The sequence below is a fragment of the Erigeron canadensis genome, chromosome 2 (genome assembly GCF_010389155.1).
Source record: "Erigeron canadensis isolate Cc75 chromosome 2, C_canadensis_v1, whole genome shotgun sequence".
In the NCBI taxonomy this organism is placed as follows: domain Eukaryota; kingdom Viridiplantae; phylum Streptophyta; class Magnoliopsida; order Asterales; family Asteraceae; genus Erigeron; species Erigeron canadensis.
The window spans coordinates 31369279-31385855 of record NC_057762.1 but is presented as its reverse complement, the minus strand read 5'-3'; the positions used below and the strand labels follow the sequence as shown (position 1 = coordinate 31385855).

Below are 16577 nucleotides of genomic sequence, written 5' to 3'. Positions count from 1 at the left end.
ATAAAGTTACAATTATATTGTGTTTTATACTCACAAAATATGAAATATTAAAGGTGATGAAGGACTCGAGTCTTATAATTTTGATCTTTGAGTGGAAAATAGTGGAGTAATAAAGATGAAAAAAATAAAAGGATAAACTAAAAATAGGAAAGAATGAAAGAAAAAGTATATTTATATATATAATATAAATAAATGTTTATTAGAATATCTTATAATTGTCTACCAAAACTTTTTTTTTTTATATAATATATCTTAACTAAAATACCTGATAATATATTGCGCATAATACTAAAATATGTAAGTAGAATATCTTCGTTAAAAGTTGATAAATATGTGAAGTAAATATATTATGTATACACATATATATCTTTTGATCCGGTCCGGTTTTTGACGGTTTACGTTTTGCTCAAACCGTAACCGGACCAAGGAACCCGGTTTTTCAAATATTAAAACGTCAGACCAGGCTTTAACAACTCAATCCGACCAAACCAATCTAAGTATCCCGGTTTGGTCCGGTTTTGACGGTTTGACGGTTTGATTAACACCCCTATGGGATAATATCTGCCAAAATTATGAAGGTATCAATTTTCCTATTTAAGTTTAAGGGGGTATTTGGTTGGGAAGAATGGAATGCTGAGAAATGGAATTGAGAATCTATCTCTTGTTTGTTAGCTACTAAGAATGGACTTGGAGAATCAAAAATCAATTCCCATTTCGCCTTTTTGATTCTTTATAGAATGGAGGTGAATGGAGTTTTGTGGAATTTGTGGTTCGACAAAATGTGAGGCAAGTTAAACAAATCCCAGAAAAAAAATATATAAATGCAACATCTGATTATCTAACTCATAACCCCAGAAATTGATGCAATATCTATGTTCTAACTTATGCCGCTCAATACAGGTTGTTGATCTATGTACATGAAAATTAGACAAAGTTCATAAATTTTAATGCAATATATATACGATTACCTTAATTGGTCTGCTTAGCCATATTATCCAACACGGCTTCTACTATGGCTGTTTCGTAGAAATAGGCATCACCCAACGTCGAAAAAAATGTAATCCATATACCTCGGCTAAACTGCAAAGAATATATATATACAAATAAGAAAAATTGTAAAGAAAAACCACTATTATTAAATGAATATAAGTAACAACACTTAACCTCCACCATCTCAGCTCATCATAACTCATAGACGCCCGCCCTTTCATAACATGATCGAAAACGTCTCATCACAAAATCCAGCAATTAATGCCAACTTATCTCCAGTTTTACGTTTCTCAACTAGCGAGATTGTATAATCACGCAAATACTTGGCCATCTTTTTTTGCAGATATGTATATTCAACGCGATCAAAACCAGGATCAGTTTCAAGAAGCCTGTCATTTTGAGCAGGTGAGCAATTGAAATAACTGTTATTAAGTTGAGGATCGATCTGTCTAATAATATGTATATTGCTAACAACCAGCTTTTATGTATATTGGAGCCCCCGAAAGTTGGTCTATCTGGTCCAACAGATACATGGCTTGACCTTCTGCCTTTATGAATTTCTTCTTCAATTTTTTGATAACAATCCATGAGACTCATCCGGGTCCACGTACAGATCCATGCACAAAATTAATATTCCTTATTAGTCAATTTACAGAGATATTCGTAGTAAGTGAGACCAAGTTTGCATGTTTTATACAACAACATCAACTTAATTTCCTCTGCCGCTTTTTAGGCGACTGAGGTTTAATTTCGTTTAACATGTTTCTCATTATTTCATTTTTCTGAAACACCTTTTTTTTTAATTACTGATCAAAAGGACAATTTTTTCTATTACAAAACTTTTTTATGGCAGCGGAAATTAGTTGTTATTGAGTACTTTATTTCATTGTACTCCCATCAACTTTTTTTTTTATAAATTTTAACTAATTTGATACTTTTTTCCCGATTCATCTTTTGTTTTGCATTTTGTCGTTGTTCTTGCTATTGTTACACGTTCTTTAAATTCTTTCTACACATTTTGTTTATAAAAATACAGCATTGTTAGCGAAGTGTCATTAATACTATTAATGTTCATATAACACATTATGTAACTTTTTAATGTTTTTGAAAACACATTATAAATTTTATATATTATATCCCAAATAATAGAGTAAACGACATAAATCGTCCCTGTGGTTTACTCAAATAGTCACATTTCGTCCCTGTGCTTCAATAACGTCATGGATCGTCCTTTATAGGAACAAAAGTTTCATGTTTCGTCCTTTGACTTTTTGACCGGCAGCGCACCTCCGATGACCTCCCCACGTGACTCCCACGTGAGGATATTTTAGTATTTTCCTAAACATAAAGTACCAAACTTGATCATATTATGTATTTATATTATATCATCTTCATTAAAAAAAAACTGATTTTCAGTTTCTATATATGTATATACAACAACAAAATAAGTTATTTAAAAAAAGCTAATTTTTTCGTATCTATGTTTATATCTAATGTTCAAAGTTCAAGCATCATCACACTATATATATATATAAACAAGATCTGTATGTATATGTAATTATGTATACACACAAAAACAGATTCATAAACTTCAAAATAAAAATTAAAATACATATAATTCAACCTACTCAAAATTCTTTCAGTTGCTTATCAAAATCACAAATCACGTTCCATATGCTAAAGACTTCAACCGCCTTTTTCTTTCTTTTCATTGCCTATCTATTTGGAAAATTCATATAAAAGAAAAGAAGTGTAGATTCATATATATATATATATATATATATATTGATAAAAAGAAGAGAGATGATGATAGCATATTAGCAGCGGCAGTCAACAACGGTTGTAGCTGCTTCATTTCCTTTCTCGTCACCGTAGCAACCCCTCGCCACAACTGCAACGTTTCCTCCCCAATTTTACAGCCGCGCATCCGTAACTACCTACCAACATGGATATTATTTTAAAACTGATCTAATTCATTTATACCTCTATATTTCTTTCTTTCTTGTTTCTGGTTTACTATCATAAAATTGACAATGGAATGATGGATAGAAGGAAAAAGGGCGGCTGGAATTTTAATGTGTGGTTTGTGGGTTAAAATTTGAAAGTTATTTACTTTGGAATAGAACTATTAGATATAGAGATTAGGTATGCACATATGATTTTAGGTTTTTGGATGAAAATGAAAAGATAAAGATCAGGTAGGTGATGTGTATTTGATTTTAAGGTTTTTCCTGGATTAAAGATGAAAGTTAGTGGTGGTGATGTGTATCAGTCATGTATTTGTATGTATATCTCCCAAATATCAGTAAAACAATCATCTTTGGTCCTTTATGTTTAGGAAAATACTAAAATACCCTCACGTGAGAGTCACGTGGGGAGGCTATCGGAAGTGGGCTGCCGGTCAAATAGTCAAAGGACGAAAAATGAAGCTTTTGTTCCTATAAAGGACGATCCATGACGTTATTGAAGCACATGGATGAAACGTGACTATTTGACTAAACTACAGGGACGATTTATGTCGTTTACTCCAAATAATAATATGATGTATCTTGGGACACCGTCTGGGGTATGTATTGCGTTATTATTATTATTATTAATAAATTTTGGGTATTTCTTTGAACTTTCAAGATTTCACTAAATAAAATTAGCGAAAGGTTATAAGTACAATTGACAGAGAATTAGAGACAAACACGAACAATAAAATTAAAAAAAAAAAAGATACTCAATAGTTTCTAAAGACATCTCCAATAAGATGTTGATGTAAATCGGTTTTTTTGCAACTCATTAAAACATTTGTACCGTTGCACACAACTGGGTTGATATTCTTCGACCTATTCAAACATGACTAAAAGTTCATTATTTTCCTCTTTAAAAGGTGTTTTCTTTTCTTTTTTTTTTATCTTGTTCTATTATAATAAAAAAAAGTTATATGTACTTTGTGAAGAAAATACATGTACTTTGTTCCATTGTAAAAAAAAACTTTCTTTTTTTTTTTATCTTCTTCCATTATAATTTTTTTTATTTTTTTAAAAAAATAAAGCTATCAAGAGAGACATTAATAAAAATAAGAGGATCCCAGTTTTCTTGTTTTTATCATTATAAATTTCTATTTTTTTTTTTTGAACGCTTATAGTCACAACATGTTCGTCTCATTTAACGGTCTCTATGACTCTATGTCCTTTGGGTAAGATATCATTCGAATTTTCAGAGAACTACGTTCCATAAAAATTTTTTTGAAATAAAAAATTTGATTACAATTTGTCTTTATGGTTTTATTAATTTCAATGTAATTTGAAGTCGGTGCATATGTGTCATATAAACACATATTAGGAAAATTTATTATTGGATAATTTAATCCTTTCATTTTGTTAATTTCTTTTAGAATAGTTTTTTCTTATTTAAGGCTTACCCATGATAATAAACAAACATTTTATACCCTTTTTCTTGTTAAATTCAACCATTTTGTTGATACTTTAAACTTATTTATTTGAAGTGAAACTGAAATTTAAAACATCCTTAAGAAACAAGATTCTTGGGTAAAAATTTAATTTTTTTGGGTAAATTTTTTTTGAAAGATCTTGTAAGAAGTTTTTGTAAGACTCTTTGCCATAATCGGAAACATCTTATAAAATTTTTAATTTAAAACATCTTGCAAATGAATTACCTTCACACGTCCCCCGTTCATTTAAACAAAAAACATCTTATGAAAAAACAAGGATGTGGTGGTTTAGTACATACACTTTAACCCGTGTTTTTTTTACAATTAAAAACTTGAGCTAATCCGAATATGTAACTTGTGACTAAAAGAAATACTAATATTAACCATTAAATAATACATTATACATGCACAAAAATTATGGTATCCATATACCATATGTTTTGTCAAAATATAAGTTAAGACTACCGATAGTTCGATCCAAAGATAGAAGATCAAAATATCCATGCATGATCTGCTTCGCCTATAACCACCAATTTCCTTTCTTAAAAGTCACCAAACATGTCAAAGTCAGTCACATGATACTTCCGAAATGTATCTCCGGACTTAGATGCCTCTCTCATCATATTATAACTCCAATGTCCTTCCTGCTAACAGAAGACAAGGAGACAGTAACACGGTAAATTAATACAATTCCAGCTACACAAAAGTGGTCCAAGTACTAATTAAGCCGGATTATACGTTATTGATAAAGTACCTTTCACTGAATTTTTATCGGAGTATGCAATAGATCTGCAGCAAGTGAAAGAGGGAGATATTAATGCAACATACATGTAAAATCATCTTATTTTACAAATACAAGCATATGCAATGCACGGGGAGCATGCCACTGATACTTGTCCTCTGAAATTGTACAGGTGCTTTGATAAATAACCGAATATCTAAGTCGCCTATGGTGGCATTGGTGACAAAACACACAAATCGTGGTAGATTTATGGATGATGAAAAAGGATACATGCAGCAGGTAAGTTTAGCTTGAGGAGAATTCCTGGAAAGATGAACATTGCATCTTTCATGACATCTAAAGATTCATTATGTTGTAACAGACCAATTTTTTTACTATAACTCAAATTCACCCAATATGACAGGTAAAACTTGCATATAACAACGTTTGAGATAATAGCCTAGCTACTTGCACCCTGAGGTCTATAAGCCAATATTCAAGTCATAATCTTGTACTTACACTCTTTACACATCACAAGATGACAAACTTGGTAAAGTTTTGTACCCTGGCTACTAGTATACAACATGGTGGGATACGAAGATTCGTAGTTACAGATGCAATTTACTAGTCTTCAACTTCATCACTACAGATTGTCTCAAAACTTACAAGATTTTTAATGAGAAACATACAGAAAACTCAACATGTACATCATATGAATAACATATTTACTATAGTTAACTAGGTGCTATATACAACATGCATTCAATAATGAACATATACAACAAATGCTACTAAATGATGAAATGAACAAAAGGAGCATTTGAAAATTACCTGCCCCCATTCCTTCATATATAGGGTCCCAATTACCGATTCGACCAAATCGAGGAAATTTACTTTCCAGTTCCTCCTCATAACACTTACAGTGGTCCTCATCCTCATCCTCATCATCATCCTCATCCTCATCCTCATCATCATCCTCCATATCTTCATAAATGTGTGGCTTTTTTGTTATGCGGTTCGGTGAGTTGGAGCGTCCGGAACGCAACCCACCTTTCACTAAATGCAAGTTAGACGTATCAATTTTTGGTAAAAAATGAACTTATTTTTGACTGCTTACACAAACATACACACATATAAAGAATCATGCACTATGCATTGGATATAAGGATTCTTAAAAACTTGGAATCCCGTATTGTGATTAATCGTACAAGAGTAAGCTCTTTAAATAACCTTACAATCCTTTTACATGAAGTAACATGTACATTTTATACTAAACATCATTATGTTATGTGCCAAAATGAATCAGCTGAGTTAATAAAAGTAAAAGACTATCTTACTTCTGTAACAACTTGACTTGTCTATATTTAAGACACGCATGTATGATCTCATTTGAAGCAAGTAGAAACTGTTCAACATAACATAAAGTTTCAAACTTTTATGAAGATTTGCATGTTACGTTTGTAAAACTTCTGATGCCTGTCATAATTGTGAATAATCTTGTCAGTTTACGTTTACTTTTTTTGATAAACTTATAACGCTTAGTCATGTTGTCCAGTGATTTGGAGCTTCTTGAACCCATTCCACAAAATGCAACTTATACATTTTCTTAATATTAAAGTAAGACTTCCAAATAAGATTAATTTCCATGGTAAATAAAATAAATCATGCACTATGCGTGAGATGTATGAATTCTGAAAATCATGCCTCATATTAGACGATAAATTAAGACGAAAACCAGAATAAAATGATTAAGTTAATATAATAATGAGATGAAAAAAGAGAAAGAAACTTTACCCTCGAAGAAGATTTCTGGAGTTTCTTCCTGATTGATAAAGCTCTAAAATCAAATAAGCGCAATAAATAAAGGAATATCAAATAAATTCCATAGCTATAATAACATCACTGAGACTTCTTACTTGCTACATACAAAAGACCATGAAAGCTCAGTCATACCAACTGACCAGATAACATTTCAAGATCGAAAAGGAAGTAGAAACAAGTAATGAATGATGTAAAAGTGAAGGGTTTAATAAACAGGACTCAAACTTCATGTGTCAAGTTAGACACAGGTTTTTAGCATTTCATTGTTCATCTATGAAAAATATGGCCTGCTATATTTATATAAATAAACTAGCACATAAAGATATTTAGACAAAGTAATGATCGGTTATCCTAACATCAGACACCTATATCATAAACAAATTTGCAGCTAGGAGAAGGAAGCATCAATTTAAAAAGAGACAGTGGTATATATATTTAAGGGAAAACGAAATATTCAAAAAACCAAACCTGAGTATGCGTTTTGGGGTTGGCGTGCGTTTTAAACTCATGAAGATGGTGAAGATAAGCTTGCTTAATCGTCATATTAGACACCTTATCACAAACATCGGAAAGCTCCTTCACAATTTTGGATCTGTGGTTGTTGATTATATGAAGATCTATTATCTCGGTTCCACCCTGCCGGATTGATCTGATGACATTAAGCTGCTTTCTAGAAACTCTAATGAAGTTCTCGTAGGCTGTGGAGAGAACATCCGTATCCTCTTTGGTGATGCGCATGCGTACAGATTTTGCTATGAAACGAGCCGTTTCGTCGTAATCCTTCCTCTCTAGGATGAGTTTCTCCAAGTACTTTTCCTCGGTGATACTAGCGTCCTGCTGTAATTGTTGAGCCTTTACAGAGTTCTGTTTCCTTGTGCCTGTTTCAAAAGACCAAGCATGCATATAACTAATGAAACCGCCATATACATAACATTTATATATAGCAAAAACTTGTTTACAGAAGCCATTATTGAAGCTAACTAATAGCAAAAAAATGTGGAAAGTAGTATACCTTGTTGCACTGAAGCCTTTCTTTTCAGTTGATGATAAATCTGCAGGCAAGAACATGTATAAAGTAAAGGTCTTGTTAGGACATATATATATATATATATATATATATAACAGTTGGGAGTATCGGATTAAAAGTCTAGAAGAATGGATATTTAAAAAAAAGGATGAACTTTACTAATTACACTACAGGCATAATAAGATTGGCTATATATATATATATATGGGGATAACTTGGATGATGTTATATATATATATATATATAATTATGGGGGCATGTATTTATTTAAAATTCAAACAAATATTAAAATATTTGTACGTGATCTAAGCTTAGACCCCATACTCACTTTTCCATATATATAAATATATATAGGAATGAAATGCATAAAGAAAAAAAAAAAGGGGGGGACCTGGGAAGTGGAGGAGGAGGAGGAGGATTTGAGGCGATGAAGATGACGGCGATAGGAATCCCTGATGGTCAGATTTGTGAGCTTATTACAGATTCCAGAAATCTCTTTCTCCATTTTCGATCTGCACTATCTGATATCCGCCGCAGCGGGCTGTGGATTGCGACGGACAGCGCAACGGATAGCGCTCATCTTTATGTAAGCCGACGAGATCACCTTTCGTTCCTCGGCGGTAACGGCAGTCTTTGTGGCTGAAACGGTTTTGAAGAAATTGTTCAACAGTTCAATTGTTTCAGCTATCAGCTTCTTATCCTTCTTCACTTCGTCGTCGTCCTCCGCCACCTGCTTCTCCATACGCCATCGCGGCAGCAGCGTTGATGAAAATGGTGGTTCCATCATTCTTTCTAGGGTTTCCCTCGTTTTCTTTTTTCCAGTTAATTGCTAAAAAAAATTCGATCGATTTTGACTAAAGGGGGCCAAACAAACCTCGGCCTCTACTTTTATTCCAGGGTAAATTACAAAAGAGATTTTCTAAACATTATGGTTTTGTCTTCTATATTCCTCATCACTAATTTTAACATTATATCTAACATTAATTTATGTACCATTTAATTCATCTCTTGAAATGTTTATTATTCAAACATAAATTCTAACATTAATTTACTGGTGAAATTTAAATTAAAATTAAAGGTATAATATATTAAGCTTACAAACTAATAGGTGCCGTAAGTAAATTACCAGTAATTAGGAAATGTTAAAACAAACTCCAATTGAAATTATATTTTGTTCAAAGCGTGCCCCATAATGTTCAAGTTCGTAAATAAAGTATATATGAATGATATAAAAATTAATCAAACTAACCTTTTGAGACTAAAATTCATTCAATACACTCATACCTTATGGACTCCCTATTTCGTTGTTATTTAAAAGGGTCAATTTGTTTGAATGGTTTTTGATGATATACCATCTCCCTAATAGCTTTGGGATAATAATCTCTCTTCAACCCTATGGAGACTACCAGGCTCCAGCCCAAATATAGCCTCCGGACTTGAGCATGGTTGCTCCTGAGAAGCTCCGGTTATAGCCTCCAGATTGATCCATAAAGACTCCTAACATAGCCTCCGGACCCTCCTCCATGGAGGCACCCAACAAAGCCTCAATATTTGAATACTAGCCTAACGCTCCATTACTTGCGATGCAACGCTAGGCTGGGGGGTTTGATGATGTACCATCTCCCTAATAGCTTTGGGATAATAATCTCTCTTATACCTTATGCAGGCTACCAGGCTCCCGCCCAAACGTAGCCTCCGGACTTGAGCATGGTTGCTCCTAAGAAGCTCCGGACATAGCCTCCGGATTGATCCATAGAGGCTCCTTAGCCTCCGGACCCTCCTCCATTGAGGCTCCTGACATAGCCTCCGGACCCTCCTCCAGAGAGGCTCATGACATAGCCTCCGGACCCTCCTCCATAGAGGCTTCTGACATAGCCTCCGGACCCTCCTCTGTTGAGGCTCCTGACGTAGCCTCTGGATCTAAGCTACGGAGGCTCCTGAACCCAGACCTGAACATGACCTCTTCTAGGTTAAGTCATGGGCTTGGTTCAGGCCCAAACCTGTAAAGCCCATGGCCCAAATACTTAAACCCTAGCAACTCCACCTCTATAAATAGAGGTCCAATTAAGGAACCAACCAAAGGACTTTTCTCTTTCTCTACTCTCTCTCACATAATCTTTAGCCTACTTCGGCTTATGGCGTCACATCTTGTGGTCACCAATTGGGAACCGCCAACCGAAGTAGCAACAATCTAATCTTCTCCAAATACGTCTTATAGATCTAGGATTCACTTCTAATACCTAAGTGTAGAAATATGCTTAAACAGTTTTTTACCTCCCCGGTGACAATACAAATCACGTCTAACCTATTGTTTTTTTTTTTAATAAATCGATTTTTGGGAATAAAATAACCATTTTTCTAGGCATAATTTTTGTAAACATTATGTGAGGTATCAAAACTTTTGAACACCCCTCTGTTTATGTAGGAGGAAGGACTTTAATACCTCTCATGTGCTACTCACATGAGAAACTTAACGACACTAACTAACGGTTCCATTAGTGAGGGACCACCGTTGCAACTGAAACATATCTTCAGGGACCACGATTGCAAAAAAATTAAGAGAGAGAATGCCGTTGCAAAAAGTGACAACCCATAGGGACCATTCTTGCATTTAACTCTAAAAATAATTATTAAGAATTTTAGATTTTTATTTATAATTTATTTTTTAAAGTTGGGTAGATATAACATTTATTATGAAACAATAATTTTTATAATGAAAAGTATATTGAGAAAAATAGTTGATACAAGAATGCATTTGTTATTAAACATGTCATTATTATTTTGTTATATGTGTATAGTGAATATAACAAGGATGAGAACCATCAAAACCACTAAAATTTTCACTTTTAAAACATTTTTTTGTTAACTGGGTTTTCTCCTTACATTAAAACATTTTTTTGTTGAGACCCTGAAAAAAGTATTTGGGACAAGTTGGATGACTTTCCAAGTAATAGGCCCAATATAAAAACCTAACATTTTACCAATTTAACCCCAACCATTATATTATAGTTGGAACATTCTTATTGGGTAATAAATATGATTTGGTATTGAATTCTTATTAGTGTATATGTACACACTTTATATGTATCATGTATGTATGGATTTTAGTGTTCGTCAAATTATATATGTATTTGTTAGAATAAGTGTATGGAGTTTGATTTGATGAATTGATGAAAGATCTGGATAAAGGATTTGTGGTGCTAGATGATAATGTTGGTTGTTTGGGGTTAGTTGATAAAGATGATGGCATATCAAATTTGGTCCTTTAGAGTGCGAAAAGACACAAATACCCCTCATGTGCTGGGAGTTAACGGATCAGAGAAAACGTCCGTTTGTATAAAGGACTAGATGTGATCCTTATCTTCCCCAAAAAGACTGTCAGTGTAATTTCAGATAGTTAAGGATGAAACTTGATTATTAGGGTTAACCACAAACTTTATGTGACTCATTTTGGCCTTTTAAAGGTTCAACCGCTAAGCAGTTCGTCTGGTTCAACGTGGACGGTAATTTGGAAAACAGTATGTATGATTTGGATCTTTTACATGTTTAGTGAATTAATCCACCAATAAGGAATTTTCCGGCGAGGCACCTTGTGTGGTCTAATACCCGACTCACTTTGGCCTTTTAAAGGTTCAACCGCTAAGCGGTTCGTCTCGTTCAACCTGGACGGTTATTTGGAAGCCAGCTTAATCGGGTTGATTGGACCAGTCACATGGACGGTCCCAGGTGGACCGGTCAGACCAATATGGTTTTCAAAACATTGGTAACAGTATAGGTATGTTTTGGATCTTTTACATTTTTAGTGAATTAATCACACCATAACACCAATCATGCATGACATATGAAGTCACTGGTGTTTGCAACAACTTAATTGGTGAAAAAAATTGATTAGTCGGTGATTTAGTTTTACCCGAAACATTAATGTGTAGCTCACAAAAGATCCCCTCTACATAACAAACTGGCACGCACCACAATCTGAATGATTTTATGCATCTATCTATACCCTTCTGGTGTATACATGCACGCATCTACTTGATATAATGTAGTTTGATACAGAAAAAGTACACTACGTATTGACCATAAAATAAAACATGCATAAAATTATTGTATCCATAAAACATCTGTTTTGTCAAGATACAAGTTAGGACTACACATAGTTCGATACAAAGACATAAGATCTAAATATCCATGCATGATCTGCTTCACCTACAACCACACAATTTTCTTTCTTAAAAGTCATCAAAAAGCTCATAGCAAGCCACATAATACTTCGGAAATGTATCATGAGGCTTACATGCCTCTCTCATCATATCATAATAAGTCTGATGTTCCACCTGCTTACAGAAGACAAGGAGACAGTTTATCACAGTCAATTATAACAATTCCAACTACACAAAAGCGGTCCAAGTATTAATTAAGCCAGATTATATTAAAGTACCTTTACTGAATGATTTACAGGAGCATGCAAAAGATCTGCAGCAAGTGAAAGAAGAATATATAAATTTAACATACAAAAACAAGCATATTCAATGCACGGGGAGCATGCTACTGATACTAGTCCATGTTTTGACTAATAAAAGAATATGCAAGTCACCTATGGTGGCACTGGTGACAAAACATACGAATCTTGGTAGATTTATTGATGGTGAAAAAGGACATGCAGCAGGTAATTCTAGCTTGAGAAGAATTCCACATGACATCATAAGATTAAATATGTTGTAATAGACCGAGTTGTCTTTACTATAACTCAAATTCCACCAATATGGCAGGTAAAACTTGCATATAACAACGTTTGAGCCAATATCTTTAACCTAAGCCTAGCTACTTGGACCCTAAGGTCTATAAGCCAATATTCATGTCATAACCTTGTACACCCTTTACGCAACACAAGATTACAAGCTTGGTGAAGTTTTGTACCCTGGCTAGTGACTACTAGTATACAACATGGTGGGATATGTAGATTTATAGTTGTAGATGCAATTTACCAGTCTTCAAATCCATCACTACAGATTGTCTCAAAACTTACAAAATGGCATTCTAACAGAAAATTCAAGATGTAAATATCCTGAAATAACATATCTAGTATAGTTAACTAAGTGCAACGTACGACATGCATTCAGTGATAAATGTATCCAATAAAGCCTAATATATGATCAGATGAACGAAAGAATCATATGAAAATTACCTGCTCCTATTGCTCCATTTATAGGGTCCCAATTACCAATTTGACCAAATCGTGGAACACGTCTTTCTCTTTCCTCCTCGATACACTTGTTGTGGTCATAATAGTCATCCTTGTCAAAATCTTCATGAATGTGTGGCTGCTTGTTTATGCTGTTCAGTGATTTGGAGCCTCCAGAAGACGACCCACCTTTCACTAAATGCAACTTAGACATATCATTTTTTGGTAATTACCTCTTTGAAAATATGATTATTGACTGGCTCATACACACACACACACATAAAGAATCATGCACTATATATGCAAGGGATATAAGGATTCTAAAAAACATGGAATTCCAGATTGTGATTAATCTTAGATTATGTTCATTAGAGAAACTTACAATCGTTTACATGAAGCAACCTATGCCAAAATGAATCAATGAAGATTAAAAAAGTTCATGACTATCATACCTCTGCAACAATTTAACTTGTAAATTGTGACAAACATGTATGATCTAATTCAAAACAAGCAGAAACAGTTCAACATAGCAAAAGGTTTCAAATTTAAAATGTACATATTACACTTTGTAAAGTTCTGAATTTGTAGGTGACCCTGTCAATGTTGTAAATTAAGGTTGTCAGTTTTATGTTTTTTTGGATAAATTTATGATTCATAGTTATGTTGTGATTTAGAGCTTCCATAACCATTTCACAAAACACAACTTAGACATACATTATTTTGGATAATCATCTCATGGAGAAATCAATATTTAACTGGCTTAGATAAGGAATCCGAAAAAGATACCTTTTCTTGGTAAATAAAAAAAAATCATATACTCACTATGCATGGGATGTAAAAATTCTAAATAACATGAAATCCACATGCTAGAGAACAAATTAAGGCGAAAACCAGAATAAAATGATTCAAGGGGTGTTTGCTTGGCTCTAACTGATGTGGTTCAGTAAGCAAATATGTCGTTTGGCAGAAAACATTGTAAATTCCGAATTCAATGGAAACGTCATAACCGTTCAGCAGCACACAACCTCCCTAACCATTCAGCATGAGACACTTTTTATTTCCCTTCATATATGTATTATTTCCCAGTTTCCATCTTTGTTTTTCATATTATATTTTTCATTTTACACATTATAATTTATTAAGGAGCTACTTTTGAATAAAATAAACAAGCCTTTTTATTTTGTCACATGTAAACTGATATTTCAAGTTATACTTAATAGTGATTAAATCGTTTAATTTATAATATTGTGTTTTCTTTATTTAATTTTTTTAATTTGTCGAATCATAAATTAGTCATACTTGATATGTTGAAATGGTAATTTTAATAATTTACTCTGTCTATTAAGAAGCAAACAAATTGATTTCATTCATAAGCAAATTCAACAGTCTTTGAATCATTCCGAAATTTAAACCATCTGGCGATAAATATTTCTGTTTTATCAAACAGCCCCCAAGTTAAACAGATAATAAGACAAAAAAGAGAAAGAAACTTTACTCTTGAAGAAGATATCTGGAGTCTCTTCCTGATTGATAAACCTCTGAAATCATATAAGTGCAAAGCTACTAATAAATGTTTCCTTTTAAAATAAACCTGGGAACATAGCATTAGGATTGGGGAAAAAAAAAGATATCAAAGCTACTAATAAATGTTCTAATAATGAAGGGTTTAGTAAATTAGATTCAAACTTCATGTGTCAGAATTGGACACAGGTTTAAATAAAGCACTTCATTATTGCATTAACCAAAAATATGGCCGGTAATAACTATGTATGCAATAGTTTATGTCTACAACAAGTAGGAAAATGAAAAAAAAAAAGCCAGTAGTGTATATATTTACAGGAAAATGAAGTATTCAAAAACCTAACCTGGGTATACTTTTTGGGTTTGGCTTGTGTTTTGAACTCATAAATATGGTGAAGATAAGCTTCCTTAATTGTCAGATTAGACAGCTTATCGCATTCGGAAAGCTCCTTCACAATTATGGATCTGTAGTTGCTGATCAAATGTGGCACGTTAAGATCTTTTCCCTGAGTTTCATTGGAATCCTTGATTGATCTGATGAGATCATGCAACATAATATCAACTTTAATGAACTTCCCGTATGCTCTGAGGAGAACATCCCTATCCTCTTTGGTGGTGTGCATGCGTAAAGACGTTTCTATGAAACGGGCTGTTTCGTCGTAATCCTTCCTCTCTAGGATGAGTTTCTCCAAGTAGTTTTCCTTGGTAATACTAGTGCCCTGCTGCAATTGTTGAGCCTTTACAGAGTTCTGCTTCCTTGTGCCTGTTTCATAAGACCGAGTTACAAAACGTATAACTAACGAAACCACCAAATAGATCACGTATAATATAGCATTAATTAGTTTACAGAAACTTTGTAATTTGTTTGTAACTCTAGCATCACTCAACCATTATTGACGGTAACTAATAGCAAAAATATGTGGAAAGTAGTATACCTTGGTGCATTATTGAAGCCTTTCTTTTCAATTGATGATAAATCCGCAGGCAAAAACATGTATAAAGTAAAGGCCTTGTTAAGACATACACATACAAAGCATGTGATTATCAAATAAAAGAAGCTATCTGGGATAGGGGATTAAAAGTCTAGAAGAATGGATATCTAAAAAAGGGATCAACTCTACTAATTACACTACACACATAATAAGGTTGGCTATATATATATATATAGAAATGAAATACATAAAGAAAGAAAGGGGGGGAACCTGGTAAGTGGAGGAGGGGGAGGATTTGAGGCGAAGAAGATGACGGCGATAGGAATCCTTGATGGTGAGATTTGAGAGCTTATTACAGATTCCAGAGATCTCTTTCTCCATTTTCGATCTGCACTCTCTGATATCCGCCGCAGCGGGCGGTGGATTGCGACGGACAGCGCAACGGATAGCGCTCATCTTCACGAAAGCCGACGAGATCACCCTTCGTTCCTCGGCGGTGACGGCAGTCTTTGTGTCTGAAACGGTTTTGAAGAAATTGTTCAACACTTCAATCGTTTCAGCTATCAGCTTCTTATCCTTCTTCACTTCGTCGTCTTCGTCCTCCACTTCCATCTCCTTACGCCACCGCGGAAGCAGCGTTGTTGAAAATGGTGATTCTATCTTTCTTTCTTTCTAGGGTTTCCCTCGTGTTTTTTTTTTCCCGGTTAATTGATAAAAAAAAAAATTCGATCGATTTTGACAAAAAGGGGGTTAAACAAACCTCGGCTATGCCCCCAAAAGTTACATCAATAGTCCCTCTACTTTTCTACACTTTTCTACTGTGGCTATTTTGTAAATCCGACAAAATCAACCTAAAATCTTAAATACATAAATCTGTAATTTTCGCAGGGGAGCTAAGAAAACAATATGTCACTTTATAACCGGGCTAATCTGGGCATACATAA

At 33.8% G+C, this 16577-nt stretch overlaps 2 protein-coding genes across 3 annotated transcripts; both read right to left on the bottom strand.

The window, feature by feature from the left end:
• Positions 1-4787: 4787 nt before the first annotated feature.
• LOC122588852 (anaphase-promoting complex subunit 6-like) lies at positions 4788-8867 on the bottom strand. The gene is made up of 7 exons (XM_043761068.1): positions 8390-8867; positions 7984-8023; positions 7440-7849; positions 6945-6987; positions 5982-6206; positions 5184-5218; positions 4788-5073 (listed from the first exon to the last, which is right to left on the bottom strand). Exons 1-6 carry the CDS (start codon positions 8501-8503, stop codon positions 5187-5189), a joined length of 864 nt encoding a protein of 287 aa, XP_043617003.1. The 5' UTR covers positions 8504-8867; the 3' UTR covers positions 4788-5073; positions 5184-5186.
• Positions 8868-12071: 3204 nt separating this feature from the next.
• Positions 12072-16329, bottom strand: LOC122588851. Of its 2 annotated transcripts, none has more exons than XM_043761066.1 (7): positions 15904-16329; positions 15637-15655; positions 15046-15464; positions 14676-14718; positions 13184-13375; positions 12437-12471; positions 12072-12335 (listed from the first exon to the last, which is right to left on the bottom strand). In XM_043761066.1, exons 1-7 carry the CDS (start codon positions 16243-16245, stop codon positions 12228-12230), a joined length of 1158 nt encoding a protein of 385 aa, XP_043617001.1. In that variant the 5' UTR covers positions 16246-16329; the 3' UTR covers positions 12072-12227. The 2 variants fall into 2 exon arrangements, with proteins under 2 accessions (XP_043617001.1, XP_043617002.1); XM_043761067.1 differs by having other exon boundaries at positions 12072-12332.
• Positions 16330-16577: the final 248 nt, after the last annotated feature.